At 31.9% G+C, this 18,064-nt stretch overlaps 1 protein-coding gene across 10 annotated transcripts in view; it reads right to left on the bottom strand.

Annotated features, from left to right (window-relative positions):
* The window catches only part of robo2 (roundabout, axon guidance receptor, homolog 2 (Drosophila)), an 848,620-nt gene that overhangs the window by 129,338 nt on the left and 701,218 nt on the right, over window positions 1-18,064 (bottom strand). For all 10 annotated transcript variants that reach the window (XM_087283262.1, XM_087283263.1, XM_087283265.1 and 7 more), the window contains 2 exon segments: window positions 4,351-4,508; window positions 2,892-3,012 (listed from right to left, as the gene is read on the bottom strand). In XM_087283262.1, the coding sequence (XP_087139388.1) occupies window positions 2,892-3,012; window positions 4,351-4,508 (279 nt within the window).

The following is an 18,064-nucleotide window of genomic DNA, read 5'->3' as shown; positions in this document are numbered from 1 at the left end:
CAAAGATCATAACTGAAATAAAAACTAAATGAATTTCACACCCAAAAAACTGTACTTTAAAAAAACAAAGGTCGCCACTGGGGTTTACTCATTTTGAGTACAAAGTTGTACCCTAAGGACCAGTTTTGGGCCTTTAAAATTGATTTAAAGAGCCCATATTATGGGTTTTTGAAAATTCCCCTCCATGTAGTGTGTAACACAGCTCTAAGTGAAGTGAAGTATCCAGCTAAGGCTTAAATCTGTTAGTGTACAGTGTTTAAAACTGTTGATTCATCTATAAAAGAGTCGACTCATAGTGCTTCAAACGAGTCGCCTTGATCACGATTCATTAGGTGTTTCGCCATGACGTACAAACGAAACCAAGTTATTCACGTGCACGCGCAAACCCAGGAGATTTCAAACCTGAGGCCCCGCCCTCTGACGCAGAAACCCAGACACACACATACACACACCCACAAACACACACACACAAACATGCCGGTTGATTGAAGTCACACTGCAGATGGATATATTGAGTCTCTACCCAAAGATGAAACCTCAGCATTATAACCAAGCAGTTGGAAACTTCTGGAAGCTACATGCTACAAAGAATACTTCATCTGAGTTTGTTAAAGGAAGGATCAGTAAAGAGTAACTGATGGACGTCAGGATGGGTTTCTTCCATTTCTCAAGTGTAAGTACGTGCGGTTAAAGTTGTTGCCTCGTTTACTCTAGCTTGCAAATGTATTTCGTTGTGATTTGTTACTTCTAACCGCGTGTACTGTATCAGGTTAACTGGATATATTATCTTATCGCGTGCAAAGTCACGTTAAAAACGCGACGCGTGCTGTTTGTTTATGGAGCTCCGTGCTAGAGTTCTGCTCCCGCGATTTATTCGGAAATTTATTCCCGCGCCGCAGAAATCTGGCGCGGGGACAGCCGCGGGAATAAATTTCCGAATAAATCGCGGGAGCGGTCGGTAACGGGTTTAATTTGGGACGGGAGCGGGCTGTCTAGCAATATCACGAATATTGCTATGTGAATTAGAAAGAGAGAGTCTGCTTGGTATGAGAGAGCGTATGAGAGAGAGCGAGAGAGAGAGAGAGAGAGAGAGAGAGAGAGAGCGAACGAACGAACGAGCTTTGTGCTGTGTGTATGTGTTTATACAGACAGCTTGGCTGTCTGGACTGTATACTGGGTGATTTTTGGTTGTGTTCTCCGCTCTAGCGGGACCGGGCGCAGCGGGCAGAAAACGGAGCGGGTTCTCAGGCTAAAACCTGGCGGGTGCGGGCGGAAGCGGGAGCGTTGTCATCCGGAGGTGTGTGTGTGTTTTTGTGTGTGTGTGGTATGGCGAGTACACGACTGTCTCCTTCGTTCGGTTATCCGTAGCACTATCCACTCGCCATAGTGTGGCAGCTAAAATCCACACATACACTATCGAGCGTGTATGAACTGTGATTACTTTTTAAATTGCTGATTAGCTATTGGCCATTTCCCTCTCTGACTGAAGGCAGTCGACCAATCGCGACAGACTGTCATCGGTCCAATCAGCGCAGATTAGCTCCGCGCTAAGGAGGGGTTTGGGAACAAATGAATCACTGGACGATTCATACAGGAGTCGCTGGGATAATTGGGTAAAAATAAATGCAGATTATAAGACCATGAAAGTGTTTTTTGACCTTGCATGCATATTAGACTGTTGTTGGAGACTCTTACAACCAAGATATGACCCTATTTCATGTATAATATGGGCTCTTTAAAGGTTTTGTACTCCTAAGTACAAAATTATACTTCCATGGTACCATTTTTTTCTGGTAGTAGTCACAAACAAACTAAACAAACAAACAAACAAACTAATTTGTGAACTAAACAAAACGCACACATTAAAAACAAACAAACAAAAACATGGACAAAAGTTAACGACAAACAATGGAATAAAACAAAGTGAAAACTATTTTATTTTACCATGATGACAGTAAATATGATTACTAGATATTTTAAGACACTTCTATTCAGCTTAAAGTGACATTTAAAGGCGTTGGTAAAACGATGGTTTGTTCTGAAGACTATTAAAAAAAAAAAAAAAAAAAAGCTTAAAAGGGCTAATAATTTTGACCTTAAAATGGCTTTTAAAAAATAAAAACTGATTTTATTCTAGCTAAAATAAAACAAATAAGACTTTCTCCAAAAGAAAAAAACAAAACAAAACAATAAAACAATGCAAAAAGAAGAAAAAGAAAACAAGCAGCACAAATAAAATAAAATCAGTCAAAAACATTGTAAAACAAAACAGCAACACTAAAAACTAAATAAAACAAAACAATTATATGCATTCTCCCATCACTGAAAAATAAATGTGGTTTAATCAAACTTGCATGTTTACAGAAGTGTTAATTATTTGTTGAGATTTAACACATTTTCTGGGAATGAGTGAACTTTTTTGTTTGTTTGCATGTTTTTTGTTTTTTTTTTGTATTTTGTATTTTCCATAGATTCATTTCAGTTTCCTTCGGCTTAGTCCCTTTATTCATCAGTGGTCATCACACCGGAATAAACCGCCAACTATTCCAGCATATGTTTTACACAGCGGATGCCCTTCCAGCTGCAACCTAGTACTGGGAAACAACCATACACTCTCACATCCACACTCATACACTATGGAAAATTTAGTTTATCCAGTTCACCTGTAGTGCATGTCTTTGGACTGTGGGGAAAACTGGAGCAGAGGAAACTCAAGCTAACACAGGGAGAACATGCAAACTACACAGAAACGCCAACTGGCCCGGCCCGGACTCAAACAATCAACTTTTTTGCTGTGTGGAGACAGTGTTAACCACTGAGCCACCGTGTCACCCTCTTTGGTAATTTTAGTTTATTTTATTTTTACATTTACTTTGTGGCTATGAACGTACCGAACACAGTGACCTGGGCTGTTTCACTGTCTCTTTCGCCGACCATGTTGGTGCCCACGCAGATGTACATTCCAGCGTCGCTTTTCCTGGTGTTAGAGATCATCAGCTTCCCTCCACGGATCTAAACGAGAAAAAACAATGAAACTTTACAGCTTCTGTGACACTTCATATGATAAGATACCGCAACACTCTCAATGGAGCTACCTGAGATTAGGTGTCTTGCTCAAGGGCAAAATAGATGTGGTTTATGATTCACCTATTGCTGGTTTTGAAGCCGTAATGTTCTAGATTCAAGGCCAGATCATTAACCGCTACACCACACCCTGAATAAAGCTCTCTTTGTTTAGAAATATTTAGAATGAGTCTGAAATAAAACATCTTTGTAATCAACTGGAAACTTCATAGGGCAATTATTAGTATTACTTCACTGAGACTGTAAATATTTAGACTTCAACAAACTGAGCAAAAACATTGCATAACATAAGCAAATACAACACAACAATTAAATGAAGACAGCAAAAATCTAAAAAAAAAAAAAATAGAGAATAAATTAATTAAAACAAAAACAAGACAAAACTAAAGCAAAACAAATAAACTAAACTAAAAACTAAACAAAAGCAAGTGAAAAATGTGTAAACCAACTATAAAACAAATAAAATATTTAGAATATCTATAAAATAAGCAAAATAAGTAATCTAGTAAATAGATAAATTCTTAACTAAATAAGTAAATCCTTGAATAAATTTTTTTTGAAAAAATAAAATAAAACAAATAAAAAATGTAATAAATTATAAATAAAAAATATATTAAAATAACACAAAATTAATTAATTTTTTTTCAATTCAAAATAAAAAAATTACATAACATTAAATTAATAAAAATAAATTAAAATTAAATTGAATAAAAAAATGTAATGAAATGTAATTAAATAAAAATTAAACAAAATAAAAAACTTATTCAAAAAAGTATTAATTAATATAAATTAAATAAAAAATAATAAAGAAATAACAATAAAATAAATTTAAAAATAAATTAAATTAAATTACAATCAAAAAATAAATTACTTAAATTATATATATATATATATATATATATATATATATATATATATATATATATATATATATATATATATATATATATATATTATTTTATTACATTATATTAATAAAATAAAATAAAATTAAATTAAATTACAAATAATAATAATAAAAATAAAATAAAGAAAGATATAAAATAAGATTACAAATAAAAAAATAAATAACTGAAATAAAAAATTATAAAAATAAATAAAAATAAATAAAAAATAAATAAAATAAAATAAAATAAATAAAATAAAATAAAATAAAATAAAATAAAATAAAATAAAATAAAATAAAATAAAATAAAATAAAATAAAATAAAATAAAATAAAATAAAATAAAATAAAATAAATCTTCCTGGTCTCTGGAGTTCTCACCTTGATCCTGTCATCCTTCTCATCAATTCGGACTTTGTCTTTCTTCCAGTAGATGGTGGGCTCCGGGTGTCCTCTGGGAGGGACACACTCCAGGATGGCCGGCTCTCCAGCAGCGACCACCACATCTGTAGGGTTCTGCCGGAAATCATCCCGTAACACTGAAACAAACACAAGCAGCGAGAAAAAAGATTAGCTCATTCCTCAAGCGTTGGCAAATGAACTCATGCTCGCGATCCCCCTGCGGCACAAATAAATGTTCCTTTGTTGCTGAAACAGATGTCATTTCATTAAGTCCTCTAAAGCAGCAACACGCTCCAGCAGTGCTCAAATGTTCAGCAGAGACACCTGTCAGAGAGGAAACGCACTACAGCAGGAAACTGGGGGAAAATTAACTACTATTTATCACCGTAACTGCTGAATGATTACATTGAGAATTAGTAACTTTTTTTTGTATTACAAGTTTTCTAAAATGTTTTGTTTAAATATGCAAATAAGGCCTGCTTTCATTGAATTGCCGCTAATTTGCATATATTTCCAGCACAAAAATTGGATGAACATTGTTTGAAATCTTATCTTCTTCTTCTTCTTTGGCCTTAGTCAGAGAAGAAGAAGAAGGTTGCGGGGTCGACTCTTTGGAACAAGCCATTTTAGACTTGTCCATATGATAACGACTTTTTTAAACATTCCGGCCGACCTGACACTCTTATACACTCATACACTACGGACAATTTAGCCTACCCAATTTACCAGCAGCATGTCTATGGACTGTGGGGGAAACCGGAGCACCCGGAGGAAACCCACTTGAACGCAGGGAGAACATGCGAACTCCTCACAGAAATGCCAACTGAGCCAAGGTTCAAACAAGCAACCCAGCGACCTTCTTGCTGAGAGGCGACAGCACTACCTAGAGACTGCTACTTGAGAATCTGTTTATTTTTTATCACTCCACAATTTAGAAAATACTGTAACCAGACAGAAAGAAATATGTATGAACAGTATGTATGTATGTATGGATGTATGTATGTATGTACCTATTTATCTATTCATGTATTTATTGATTGGTGTGTTTGTTTGTTTGTTTGTTTGTTTGTTTATTTGATGCATAAGAGTTAAGGATTTTTACAGAAGACTTAGAGGATTGATACTGTATAATGTACAAATGAGATTGTCCAGTCAGAAATATATATATATATATATATATATATATATATATATATATATATATATATATATATATATATATATATATATATATATATATATATATATATATATATAAAGAGAAATTGGTTTTAGAATATACTGTGGCAAGGCACAAAGGAATAATTATTTAATTGTTTGTGTATGTATTTATTTTTAATTATTTTTAAAATAGGATACATATTTCATTTTAATTATTTCGTTATTTATTAATTTTTAATATGAATTTTTAGCACATAAATTGTTTAACATAAATTTATTGATTTTTTTATATATTTTTTTAAATACTGTGGCCAGGCAAATACAAAATATTTATTTATCTTTTTTAAGACTTTCTTTTCAGAAAATACTGTGTTTACACATAAAGAAAATATTTATTTATTTAGAGAAATGTTCTTTTTTTTTTTTTTAAATACTGTGGCGAGCATCAACAAAATATTTATTCACTTATTTATTTATTTTGTTTTATTTATTTATTTATTTTTATTTGTTTGTTTATTTTATTAGGAGAATTTTTTTTTAGAAAAACACTGTCTCTCGTATTAACAAAATATTTATATTTTGATCCTTTTTTTTAGAAAATACATGTGACTACACATTTTATTATTATTATTATTATTATTATTATTATTATTTTAATATTTTTAAATACTGTTGCCAGCATAACAAAATATTAATTTCTTTATTTATTTTTATACAGAAATTACTTTGATAATCTATGTTTTTAAATCACTCCAAAATGTAGAAAATACTGTGGCTAAAATGTACAAAGGAGTTTGTACAAATGTAATATATTTTAGCCGTTAAATCACAAATTTACAAACTTCCACGAGATTGCATTGGAAATGCAGCATTTTTGATAATTTTTTTGCAGATGTGTGTGAATATGGATCATTTTGAATACGCTACCTAAACACTATTTTAAAATGCAAGGAAAAAACTTTTGGGTACTCCATTTTTTCGCCTATATCAGTGTCATGTAAACGTAGCCTTAATTGGACTTGAATTGAACAAAAAGATATAGAATTTATATATTTATATATTGTGCCCTCCAGCTTTGTGACACACACACGCACACACACAGTCAGTGGGTGGGCGGGTAAATCTGTGCCAACTAATCAGCCCTGCTCACCCTTTCATCACAGAAACTGCGCCTCTGGCCATGACTAATGCAGCAATAAAGTCGACAGCTAAAACACACACCAGGTCAGCTGATAATCAGCACTGAATAAACACAGCCACTTAATAAACACACCTGTGTGCATCTTCACATTCATCAGTGCTGATTTATTAATAAATAGTCAGGTAATTATGCTTGCACTGACCTCTAAGAGACACAAAAGGATGGATTTGTCAATTGGTCAGGTTTTAATAGAGAAGGATGACTCTGACAAATGTTAGTTAAGATTTATGAAACAGATCAGGGCTTCATAATAATTATGAAAGAAAGCTCTCTGAGAAATGTGATAGGATAAATCATGGTTTGAGCAGGTCAAGGTCTAATTTTGACCACGACTTTATAAATTAAATGTATGAATTAAAAGTTTTAAATTTATTATATATTTCTCCATATCATTTCTCTATATTCTTATATATTTCTCTGCGTATATATATATATATATATATATATATATATATATATATATATATATATATATATATATATATATATATGTATATATATATATATATATATATATATATATATATATATATATATATGTATATATAGTAGGGTTGCAATATAATAATAATAATAATAATAATAATAATAATAATAATAATAATAATAATAATAATAATAATAATAATAATAATGTTATAATGGGCTGATATTTACAATATATAGTCATTATATATTCATACATAATAAAACATGATTACTTTTGTAAAAATCACCAGTGATCCAGGTTTGTAGATCTCTGAGAATCATTCACTTTCAATCTGGACCACAAATCTGTCACCATATGGACTAAAAATCCTGTCATGCAGCACACACTAGTTGCTGAGTCGGTGCTGCTTTTAAAATCCATGTAATCAATTCAGAACAGCTTTTGCTGTGTGTGTTAGCAATCAGCGGAGCAGGTGTGAGTGTGTGGTGCATGACAGGATTTGTAGTCCATATGGTGACAAATTTGTAGTCTTGAGTGAAAGTGAGTGAATCCCAGCAATCTGCAAGCCTGGATCGCTGATGATTGTGACAAAATGCTATTCTATTCTATTCTATTCTATTCTATTCTATTCTATTCTATTCTATTCTATTCTATTCTATTCTATTCTATTCTATTAATTCAGAGGTGGCTTTATACTTATTTACATTTATAAGTATAAATTATATTTATTAAAATATATATATAACATCATCTTCATATTCCATACTTCATGATAAGGGTCTAAAAAAATAAAAGTTTAATGTTTATTACATCGTAAATGCGCAAATTTGTCCCACACCCTCAATCATTAGGAAGATTTAGTTTTAAAAACGAAATAGCTTACTGTATATACTAATTTTAGTTGTAAATTCATTTTAAGAAAACAAATCCTGTATCGTTTCGTTTCCTTTGTTACGTTACGTTACGTTATGTTACATTTGTGTTGTTTTGTTTTGCTTTGCTTTTAGTTTCGCTTTACATGCTGTTATTATTATTTTACATTAAGACAAAGCGTAGAAAAGGAGATTGAGTAATATATAAAAAAAACAGCAAAATAAATCAATTGAAAATAAATTAAAGAACAAAAAGTGCATTTAAGAACTTTTGGGGCCCTTGACAAAAAATGCTTTGGGCCCACTAATTACTAAATCCGCCCCTGTACATGCATTGAGAATGAATGCATTATTTACATTAACTAATTAATTAATTTGGTTGGTTGGTTAGTTAGTTAGTTAGTTAGTTAGTTAGTTAGTTAGTTAGTTAGTTAGTTAGTTAGTTAGTTGTGATTAAGCATAAAATACAATCAGTAATTAAATCAGAGAAAACTAATAAATAAATAAGGTTATCATATAAAAACGCATCATAGTTTTAGAAATTAATACTTTCTTGGTGTATTGTCTCTAATTAAAACGTTGTGGCTATTTAAAATTTTTTTGGGGCTCATTAGACAATTCAAAAACTTAAAAAAAACAACAGAATATGTCTTTGACAAACAGCAACAATTTAGATATTATTTAGATAATGCGGAATAAGTTAAACGCTGGAGTGTGACACTTATAGTGTTAGTGGCTTGTCATATGAGAATACCGCAGTACAATGAGACAAAGCCTGTAGTTATACATTTCTTAACTTCACGCGTATCTCTGCCTCAGGCCACATACAGACACTCAATACGCATAATTACATTTTCATCCTCCAAAAAAGCCTTGACTTTCAGCTTTTCTGGGGTCTCTGTGAGCCTCCTTCATCTGATGAATATTAATGTATTGTTGGTGTTTCAGCATCTGTCTGTCAGTCTGCAGGCACTTCTCCTCTGCGAGAGGTGCGGGACGGGCTTTTGGGCAACTCTGCAGTGTTTTTGGCGAGATGTCAAAACTTTTCGGAGCGAAGTTACGGGTTTTTGGTGGAGAAGTGTAACAGGAGATGATGCAATGGAAGGAAGCCAAGAGGATCATTAAAAAAAGGACAGATGCTACTTTGTACTTAAGTGTGTTTGGAGTTGTCAGATATAAAGATGCCAAAGGCAATTAAAGGGTCTGATATCAGAGTTTTTTTTTTTTTTTTTTGATATATTTGGCATCTAAGACACTTTTTTTGTGTGTTCTCAGATTTTAAAGATAAAAACAACAACAACAAAAATCTCTTCTGTAGTGCTTAGGTACATGGTACACTAAAATAAAAAAATAAAATAAACTATATATTATATTTAATTTAATTATAAAATAGTTAAATAAATCTATTTATTGCCATTGTACACGATACATTGAGATAAAAAGAATAAAATAAAATAAAATAAAAATATTTTAAAATAATAAAAAAGAAATGTTTTTTCATAATTCAAGATTTAATGTAATTATAAAACACTTAGATAAAACTATTTAATGTTATGGTGCATGATACATTGAGATAAAAATAATAAATAAATAAAATAAAACTAAATTGAATTAAACCAAACTAAACTAAATAAAATACAATAAAATAAACTAAATTAAATAATTAAAAAATCATAAAAAAATATTTTTAATAAATAAGTTTTAATTTAATTATAAAATAGTTATAGTTCAATAAAATATCGAATAATAATTAAACAAAATATATCATTAATATTTTAAATAAGTAATTAAATATACAGTATATATTTTATTATCATTTAAGTAAATACAAAAAATAAATACTTTTCTAAATCTACTAAAATCTACTTAAAAATTAATCTTTAAATCTTTAAACACTTTTAAGGTTTACAGTTTTTGGAGATATTTTTTCCTGATGATTTACAGTATATTAAAATAAATAGCATGTTTTCCCTAAAATTAAAAATCCTTGCCTAAAAAAGAACTTTTAAAAATCCTTACTCAATTTAAAATGAAAATGTAATTATACACAGACACACTAGTAAACTGACACACAACATTATATTAAAAAAAATTGAAATAATGTTCTAAAATTATATATTTAGATTCATAATATTATAAAATACCTTTTTATTCAACCTGTATAATAATGTTTTTATTAGTTTAGTTAATTCATTGTATACATTTCAGATATATTTCAGTTATTTAAAAATCAATAAAACCCATAGTTCATAGTGCCTTAAAAGTGACAAGTTGACTTGATTTCAAAAGTGAGCAAACCCATTGTAATTTGGAACTATTATGTTTACCTAATTTACTTTTTACACTTGATATATGTTGTTCATTTACTTAATTTTAGGGCAATGTGTTTACTTTCTTGTAAGTGAAGTCCCTATAAACAAATGATTTCAAGATACATTTTTACCCCACACACATACTGTACAGGCACTCAAAAGTGACTCTTGCTGTTTGTTCAAACTACTTATATACAACAAGTTGAGACAACACAATTTTTGTGTTTACTAAATCTTTTTAAGTTAAATGGTTGTAACCAATTTCTTTGGAATGAATTTAAACTAATTAAGTTGAAGATTTCTAATATTTTGTTTAAATTCAACCCATATAAATTTTGCAGACATTGTTTTTTAAGTGTAATAAGTTAAATAAATCCTTCATGTTGTCCAAACACAAATCGATTGTGTCAAACCCAGCATTTCTTTTACAGTGTTAACCCACTGGAACTTGGAACTGTTAAGTTGAATTAACTTAATTTTTATAATTATGCACATCTACTTAATTTTACTTCAACAAATCGCTTTTTACAGAGCTGAAAAACAACACTTCACAACTGATTTCAAGATAATTTTTTACACCATACACATACAGACCTATTGAGTGTATAATATGGTAATATGTGCAGATCACTGTGTTTGTTTTTACCCATCATGCACCACAGTGCTGGTAGTTTGTGTCTGCAGAGGCAGCAAAGGTCAGAGCGCAGTGGGATTACAGCAGAAAAGCGGCCCGGAGCAAATATCACACTTTACCACAAAAACAACAACACACTGATCCATCGCACACAGACGAGTGTTTTCCAGCTCGCTATAAGCAGTGATAGCATTTCATTCGAGTGCCTCTCAAAAGTGTTCACTACAATCACTGCACTTTCTGATGTGCCGCTCGCACCAAACTGCAAAAAATATGTCACTTTCAGAAATAATAACACTTTTTTCTTCCTCGCTGCCCGTGGCTCTGTGCGCATACATGCCTATATGTGTGTGAGTAATGCGAAAATATGTCCCAGTCCACAGCGGATAGGAAAAATATGCTGTTTGTTTGCAAGGTGTTTCAGCTCTGGCCCCAGTGACCCTTATAAACCACATCTAGTAAAGCTCACACTGCAGATAAAGTCCTCCGAAACACACACATACACAATTGTACAGCTTTATTTCTGAGAATGTCCCATAGACTGTATATTCAATAAACAAACACTCACAGGAAACAATCTGCATTTTCTGCATTCAATCTGTGTGATTCAGGAGCTGATTTCCTCATGCAGACCAAAATAAATGTCCCAACAAGGTCAAAATATACTGGTACTGCTATACTTGTGGGGACATTTGGTCACCACAGAGTAAGGAATACAAGTTACTGTATTTGCACTGACAAACACACATGCAAACACAGATGAACACACACACACATGCGCATACACATTACTATATACTGGTATTGCTATACTTGTGGGGACATTCGGTCCATACACACAATTATATGTAAATGAGTGCTTTTTACAGTGTAATCCTTTTTTTTTCTTCTTTTTTTTGCATTTTGCATTTTGAAAATTTCGAACTGCTGTTTCATTCATCGAACATGATTTGAAAATTCTTCGTATCAAAATAAATGTCCCCACAAGGACAAAGTGTACCGGTATTGCTATACTTGTGGGGACATTTGGTCACCACAGAATAAGGAATACAGGGTACTGTATTTGCACTGACAAACACACATGCACACACAGATGAACACGCACACACATGCGCATACACACTACTATACACTGGTATTGCTATACTTGCGGGGACATTTGGTCCATACACACAATTATATGTAAATTAGTACTTTTTACAGTGTAATCTTGTTTTTTTTTCTTTTGCATTTTGAAAATTTCATACTGCTGTTTCATACATCTAACATGATTTGAAAATGCTTCGTATGAAAATAAATGTCCCCACAAGGTCAAAAAGTTCTGGTATTGCTATACTTGTGGGGACATTTGGTCCATACTCACAATTATATGTAAATTGGTGTTTCTTACAGTGTAATGCATTTTAAGTCATCAAACATGACTTGAAAACCCTCATTCATTGGGTAATATGAAAAAAAATCTTCAAGCTTGTATGTATGTATGTATGTATGTATGTATGTATGTATGTATGTATATATATATATATATATATATATATATATATATATATATATATATATATATATATATATATATATATATAATTAGTAACATACTCAGTGAATTAAGTATTGTCAGCAATGTGAGTGATTTAGTGGCTTATTTGCAATATTAGGGGAAAAGCAAGGTTAGGGGAAATTATTTTATATATTTATTCATTTTTGATAAACAACATTAATACATCTACTGGTTTTTTATGCATTAGCTAACATTAAACTGTTACTATATTGTCTTAATAAACATTTACTGTCAAAAATCAAAATGGGAATTATCCTCTTTACGTTTTTGCTATTAAAAAGTGTTAAACACATTTGCAAGTACATTAATAAATCCAAAAGTTTAGAATTTTTTAATGGTAATTATTATTTAACACATTTGATCTAACTTAAACTAACACTGAACAGTTATAATTTTGCAAATCAACGTCCTTAAAAGTACTGTTAGTCAAGCTAGCATTAAAATGTCACCACACTGGCCTCGCTACACATGAAAAAACAGCAAAACTTTAGCATTTTCAATGTTAACTATTATTAAACACACCTGAGCAAACATGAACTAACACTGAATATTGTGCAATCACCTTCCATAAAAAAGTATTGCTAGTGAAGCTAATAAAACGTCACCACACTAGCCTTGCTACACATGTAAAAACAACAAAACCTTAGCAGTTTTTATTTTTTTGTTAAATGTTATTCAACACACTTGAGCGAACATGAACCAACACTGAACGATTGTAATTTTACTAATCAACATCCTTAAAACTATAGCTAGAAAAGCTAGCATCAAAATGTCACCACATTGGTCTCACTATACTTGTAAAAACAGCAAAACATTATCTTTTTATATTAAATGTTATTTAACACACACTTGATCCAACATTAACTAACATTGAACCATGGTAATTTTGCTAATCAACATCTAGCTAACTTCAAAATGTCACCACACTGGTCTCACTACACATGTAAAAACAGCACAACTTTAGCCTTACAATGCAGCAATTATAATCAGCTTCAATTCACAGCACCAGAAGGTCAAACGGAGGTGTGTGTACTGGCGAGCAAACATCTCACACCTTCAAAAGCCGCACATCCACCGTCAGGCTAACAAGACTGTCGCTAGCCAACCCGCTAATGACTTCCGCCCCATGCTAACGCCTCCGACTGGACCCTTGGCTCCGGAACACAAGCTCATCACAAACAATATAATTAACTCTTAATGAACCTCCGTGCTCATCGCTCTGTCCTCTATGTGCACTTCCCAAATTCAATTTAGCCTAATCCCGGGCTTTATGGTAATGTATAGCTCATTAAAATGTTAGCTAAAAACTCATTAAAATTCACTCAAAGTAATAGCTTCATTACTGTGATATTGCTGAAAAGCAAAGACAAAACGAGGAAGATGGAGGGAAGGAGAGAGGATGGCATTAAAAAACAGCGAAAGACGACTTTCTAATCACATAATTGGGACTGAAAACAGCATGCATTTGCATAATACACACAGACGCTAGGTGGCTAATTTTCACTGTGACTTGATAATTAAACACCAGTCATAACAAAAGGCAATTTCCAGCTCAAAAATCATTTAAGGAGGCACTTCTGGGTCGATAAGAGAGACTGAATGTGTCCATGTTTCTGTGTAGAAGTGATACTCTGACACTGTGGTAATACATGTGTGATATGACAATCTGTGATATGACAAGTTGCATAAAATTACCGCCTTTAATTATTGCTTGATGAGTTTTAAAATGCATTGAAAATCTGGTTTTCTTATTTTCTTTCTCTAGAGACAAAGTTGACTTTATTTTTAAAGACCAATTTAATTTAATTTAATTTAATTTAATTTAATTTAATTTAATTTAATTTAATTTAATTTAATTTAATTTAATTTAATTTAATTTAATTTAATTTAAATGTTCATTTTATTTATTTATATTAAGTGAGACTTTTTACTTTATTTTTTTAAAGCCCAACCCTTAATTTAATTTAATTTAATTTAATTTAATTTAATTTAATTTAACAAAAAATATATAATTGTTCATTTTAATTAATTTATTTTTTTATTTTGGACTTTTTACTTTATTTTATTTGTTTTTATTTGGACTTTTTTTTAAAGACCAGCCCTTTAATAAAATAAAATAAAATAAAATAAAATAAAATAAAATAAAATAAAATAAAATAAAATAAAATAAAATAAAATTCTTCATTTAATTTGTTTCATTATTTTTTATAGAAATTAATAATAATAGAAATGATAATAACAAAACAAAACAAAAAAAACATCTATGAACAAAACTAAATAATTAAAACAATAAATAAACAAATAATATAAATCATATGGCGAATACGAATATGTTTTCTTTTACTTATCCACTAAACAACAACAAAAAATACAATGTAAATCAAAATACTTTACAATTTTTACTAAAAAGTAAATTTTCTTTAAAATATTAATTTAGTCAATGAAGCATAAAACATATTCATATCTCCTGCTATAAAATAATGTTTCAGTTTTTTCACAAAATTTCGTTGCATAAAAAAATGTGTCAGCATTTTGCAAAACATCTCTATTTTGTTCTACATACACGTAAGAAATAAAATAAATAAATAAAACAAGTGCAAATAATCCGCGAAAAGAACATGCTTTACTGGCGAGTCAAGCTTGCTTAACCAGCACTAATCAGCATAAACCAGCCTGGATCAACATAAAAACTCATACTGGCCTAAGCTGGTTTTCCAGGAGGGAACAGCATGATTCACACACACCGCAGATCTTCAGCCACTTCAAAAACCACCCACATGCTCCAAAGAAAGTTCCAGCCTCCGTACGGCGATCCTGATCCACCGTAATGAACGACTGCTGCGTTTTGAAGCCTTGGCGGCTCGGTGAGAAAACCTGCTAGAGCGAACGCCTGATCAAAAGCCAAAAGCCTCGCTCTCCTCCCAAGCTCATCTACTATTTCCACACGCTTTTCGCATTCACAGAGCCTTTCAAAGAAGCACGAAGGAGAGAAAGATTAATAAAAATGAAGGTTGCTCCCTAATTCCATAGATATCAAAGATCTGGGGTTCTTGATGAAGGTGCTGAACTTTCAGTTTGGTCTATTTTTATGTGGCTTTCCTGAGATTCCCTCTGCTCTTTCCTTTTCCTCTTGCTCTTTAATTAGTTTGTCAAGTCGTGGAAACGTCACAAGCACCTTTGAGGAACTCTTTCGTAGAATCGGAGAGCTGTGGTCAATTTATTACTATGTATACACGTGTCTTTGTGGGTCATGGGTAATTTTAGCACAGCTGCCTTTCGGATTTTCTTTTTGCCTGCGTAGGCTGAAACTCGACTGAAATCCAACTTTTTTTTTCCCTTAAAGGAAATGATATCTACGGTTTTGATGTCTAAACACTTTTTAAACCAGCTCTGCCTACATTTCTGTGAAAGGTAAAATCCATTTTTCAGATGACAAATCCACTAGAGGGCGTTGTCCACTTTTATGCCAATCTGAAAAACGTTAGTTAGAATACTCGATGTTTATCCAACTCGGTTTATTTTCGCAAAATCTTGTACATAAATGTTGCTGAAGTAGCCCAGTTTCTGCTGTTTACACTTTAAGGTGCTTTCACACCTGTGAATCGATTCATTTGTTCTGAAACAGGGATTAAAATTGTACAAGGTGAGAAGGGGCCGAAACGTATTTGAGGGCCAGGAGGGAGACGCGAGATTATCACTCGTTTGCGGGCATCCATTTGCGGGAGATTCCCGGAACTTCCGTGAGACTTGGGATGTCTGGAATAACCGCCTGCCCTTCTCATATTTCTCTCTTCATATAGCCATATTCCTATTACATATCCATAAAACACTGTGATATAGCTGGGCTCGGATCGTATTGCTTTCTCACTACAATCGATTTGTTCCAGAGTTTGTTTCAATCGAGCCGAGACCACCTCATTCAGGCAATCTCGGGGCGTTTGTTTTGCCGTGGATCTGAGTGTGATTGCTGGATTCACATATGCCAAACGAACCGCCCTAACTGGGCAAACAAGTCAGGTTCCGAAACAAAAGTCTAGGTGTTAAAGCACCCTTAGACACTTACATGTTTGTAACCATCTGAAAAATTGACAAATGTCAGAACATATCAGAACTTCTCCAGGCCCGCAAAACACCCTCAGACCCCCAAAAGGTTAAAGAAGATTATACGTAAGGTTTTGATGTCAAAACATTTTTAAACGAGCTCAGGCTAATTGGTAATACGTGCCTCAACCTAATTTCTGTGAAACGTAAGATAAATTGTTCAGATGACAAATCCACTAGAGGGCGTTGTCCACTTTTTTTGCCAATCTGAAAAACATTAATTAGGGCATGTTTTGTTTATCCAGCTCAGTTTTTTTCTAAATCTATCTGTCTGTCAGCCACACAATCATGTGTTGTTAACCTATTATTGTAGCCCAGTTTATGCTGTTTACAGTGGTATTAGACTTTAGACACTTACATATTTATAAGCATCTGAAAAAATTGACAAATGTCAGAACATATCAGAACTTCTCCAGGCCCACAAAACAGACCCTAAAGGGTTAAAGAAAATTATATGCAAGGTTTTGATGTTAGGATACTTTTAAACCAGCTCAGACTTACATTTCTGTGAAATGTAAAATCCATTTTTTTTTCAGATGACAAATCCACAAGAAGGCGCCGTCTACTTTTTTTACAAATCTGAAAAACAGTAGCTAGAGGGCGTTTTGCTTGCTTGCCAACCTGATCTCACAACAAACGTAACTATTTTAAGTTTTGTTAGTTTAGTGGCTAACATGTACGATTTTTAAAAATAGGCGTGGCATCAAACCCCACCCATAAACCTAAACGTCATTGGGGCATGAGCAAATCCTTAAAAATTGTACGAATAAGATCATACGAATAGCGTTGGTTGTACGCATTAGTTATTTATGCGTACTTTCAAAATGTATGCTCATCTTGGTGTTTTGAGTAAGTGTTTTTTTGCAATATTACAAAATACGCAAACAAATAGGTGGACGCAAACATAGCTGATGACTATAAAAGTAAAAATCATCTATTCCTATTTAATCAATCCAACTTAATAATAAAAAAACAATATTTTAATAATATATTAAAATATATGAAAATAATAATTTTATAATTATAAAAACAGTTATAAAGGTATATCCATGTTAGACATATACGTTTTGATCCCTAAATATTCACATGCATAATAATGATTGTTAAAATATGTACATATTTATGGATTAACCATAAAGTATATCCCCAACAATTGTGTAAAAAAAGAATCCTGGGCACATTAAAGGGGATCTATTATACTAAAATCATCTTTATAAGGGGTTTAAACACAGTTGTGTGGCAGCAGTCTGCAGAATCTGCCACTATGCTGACACATAGGTGTTTGTAGCTCCTCCTTCTTTTAAAAAGAGCCCAATCTCATTTGAATTTAAAGTGACAGTCACCAAAATTGCATAAATAGGATCAAACCTTAAATTGGGACATTTCAAAGAGTTAAAATTTTTATAGTTAAAATATTTGCAGGG

This window comes from Danio rerio, chromosome 15, assembly GCF_052040795.2.
Source record: "Danio rerio strain M-AB ecotype USA chromosome 15, GRCz13ab, whole genome shotgun sequence".
NCBI classification, from domain to species: domain Eukaryota; kingdom Metazoa; phylum Chordata; class Actinopteri; order Cypriniformes; family Danionidae; genus Danio; species Danio rerio.
Note: the sequence above shows the minus strand (reverse complement) of the source record. Positions and strands in the feature narration are given on the sequence as shown.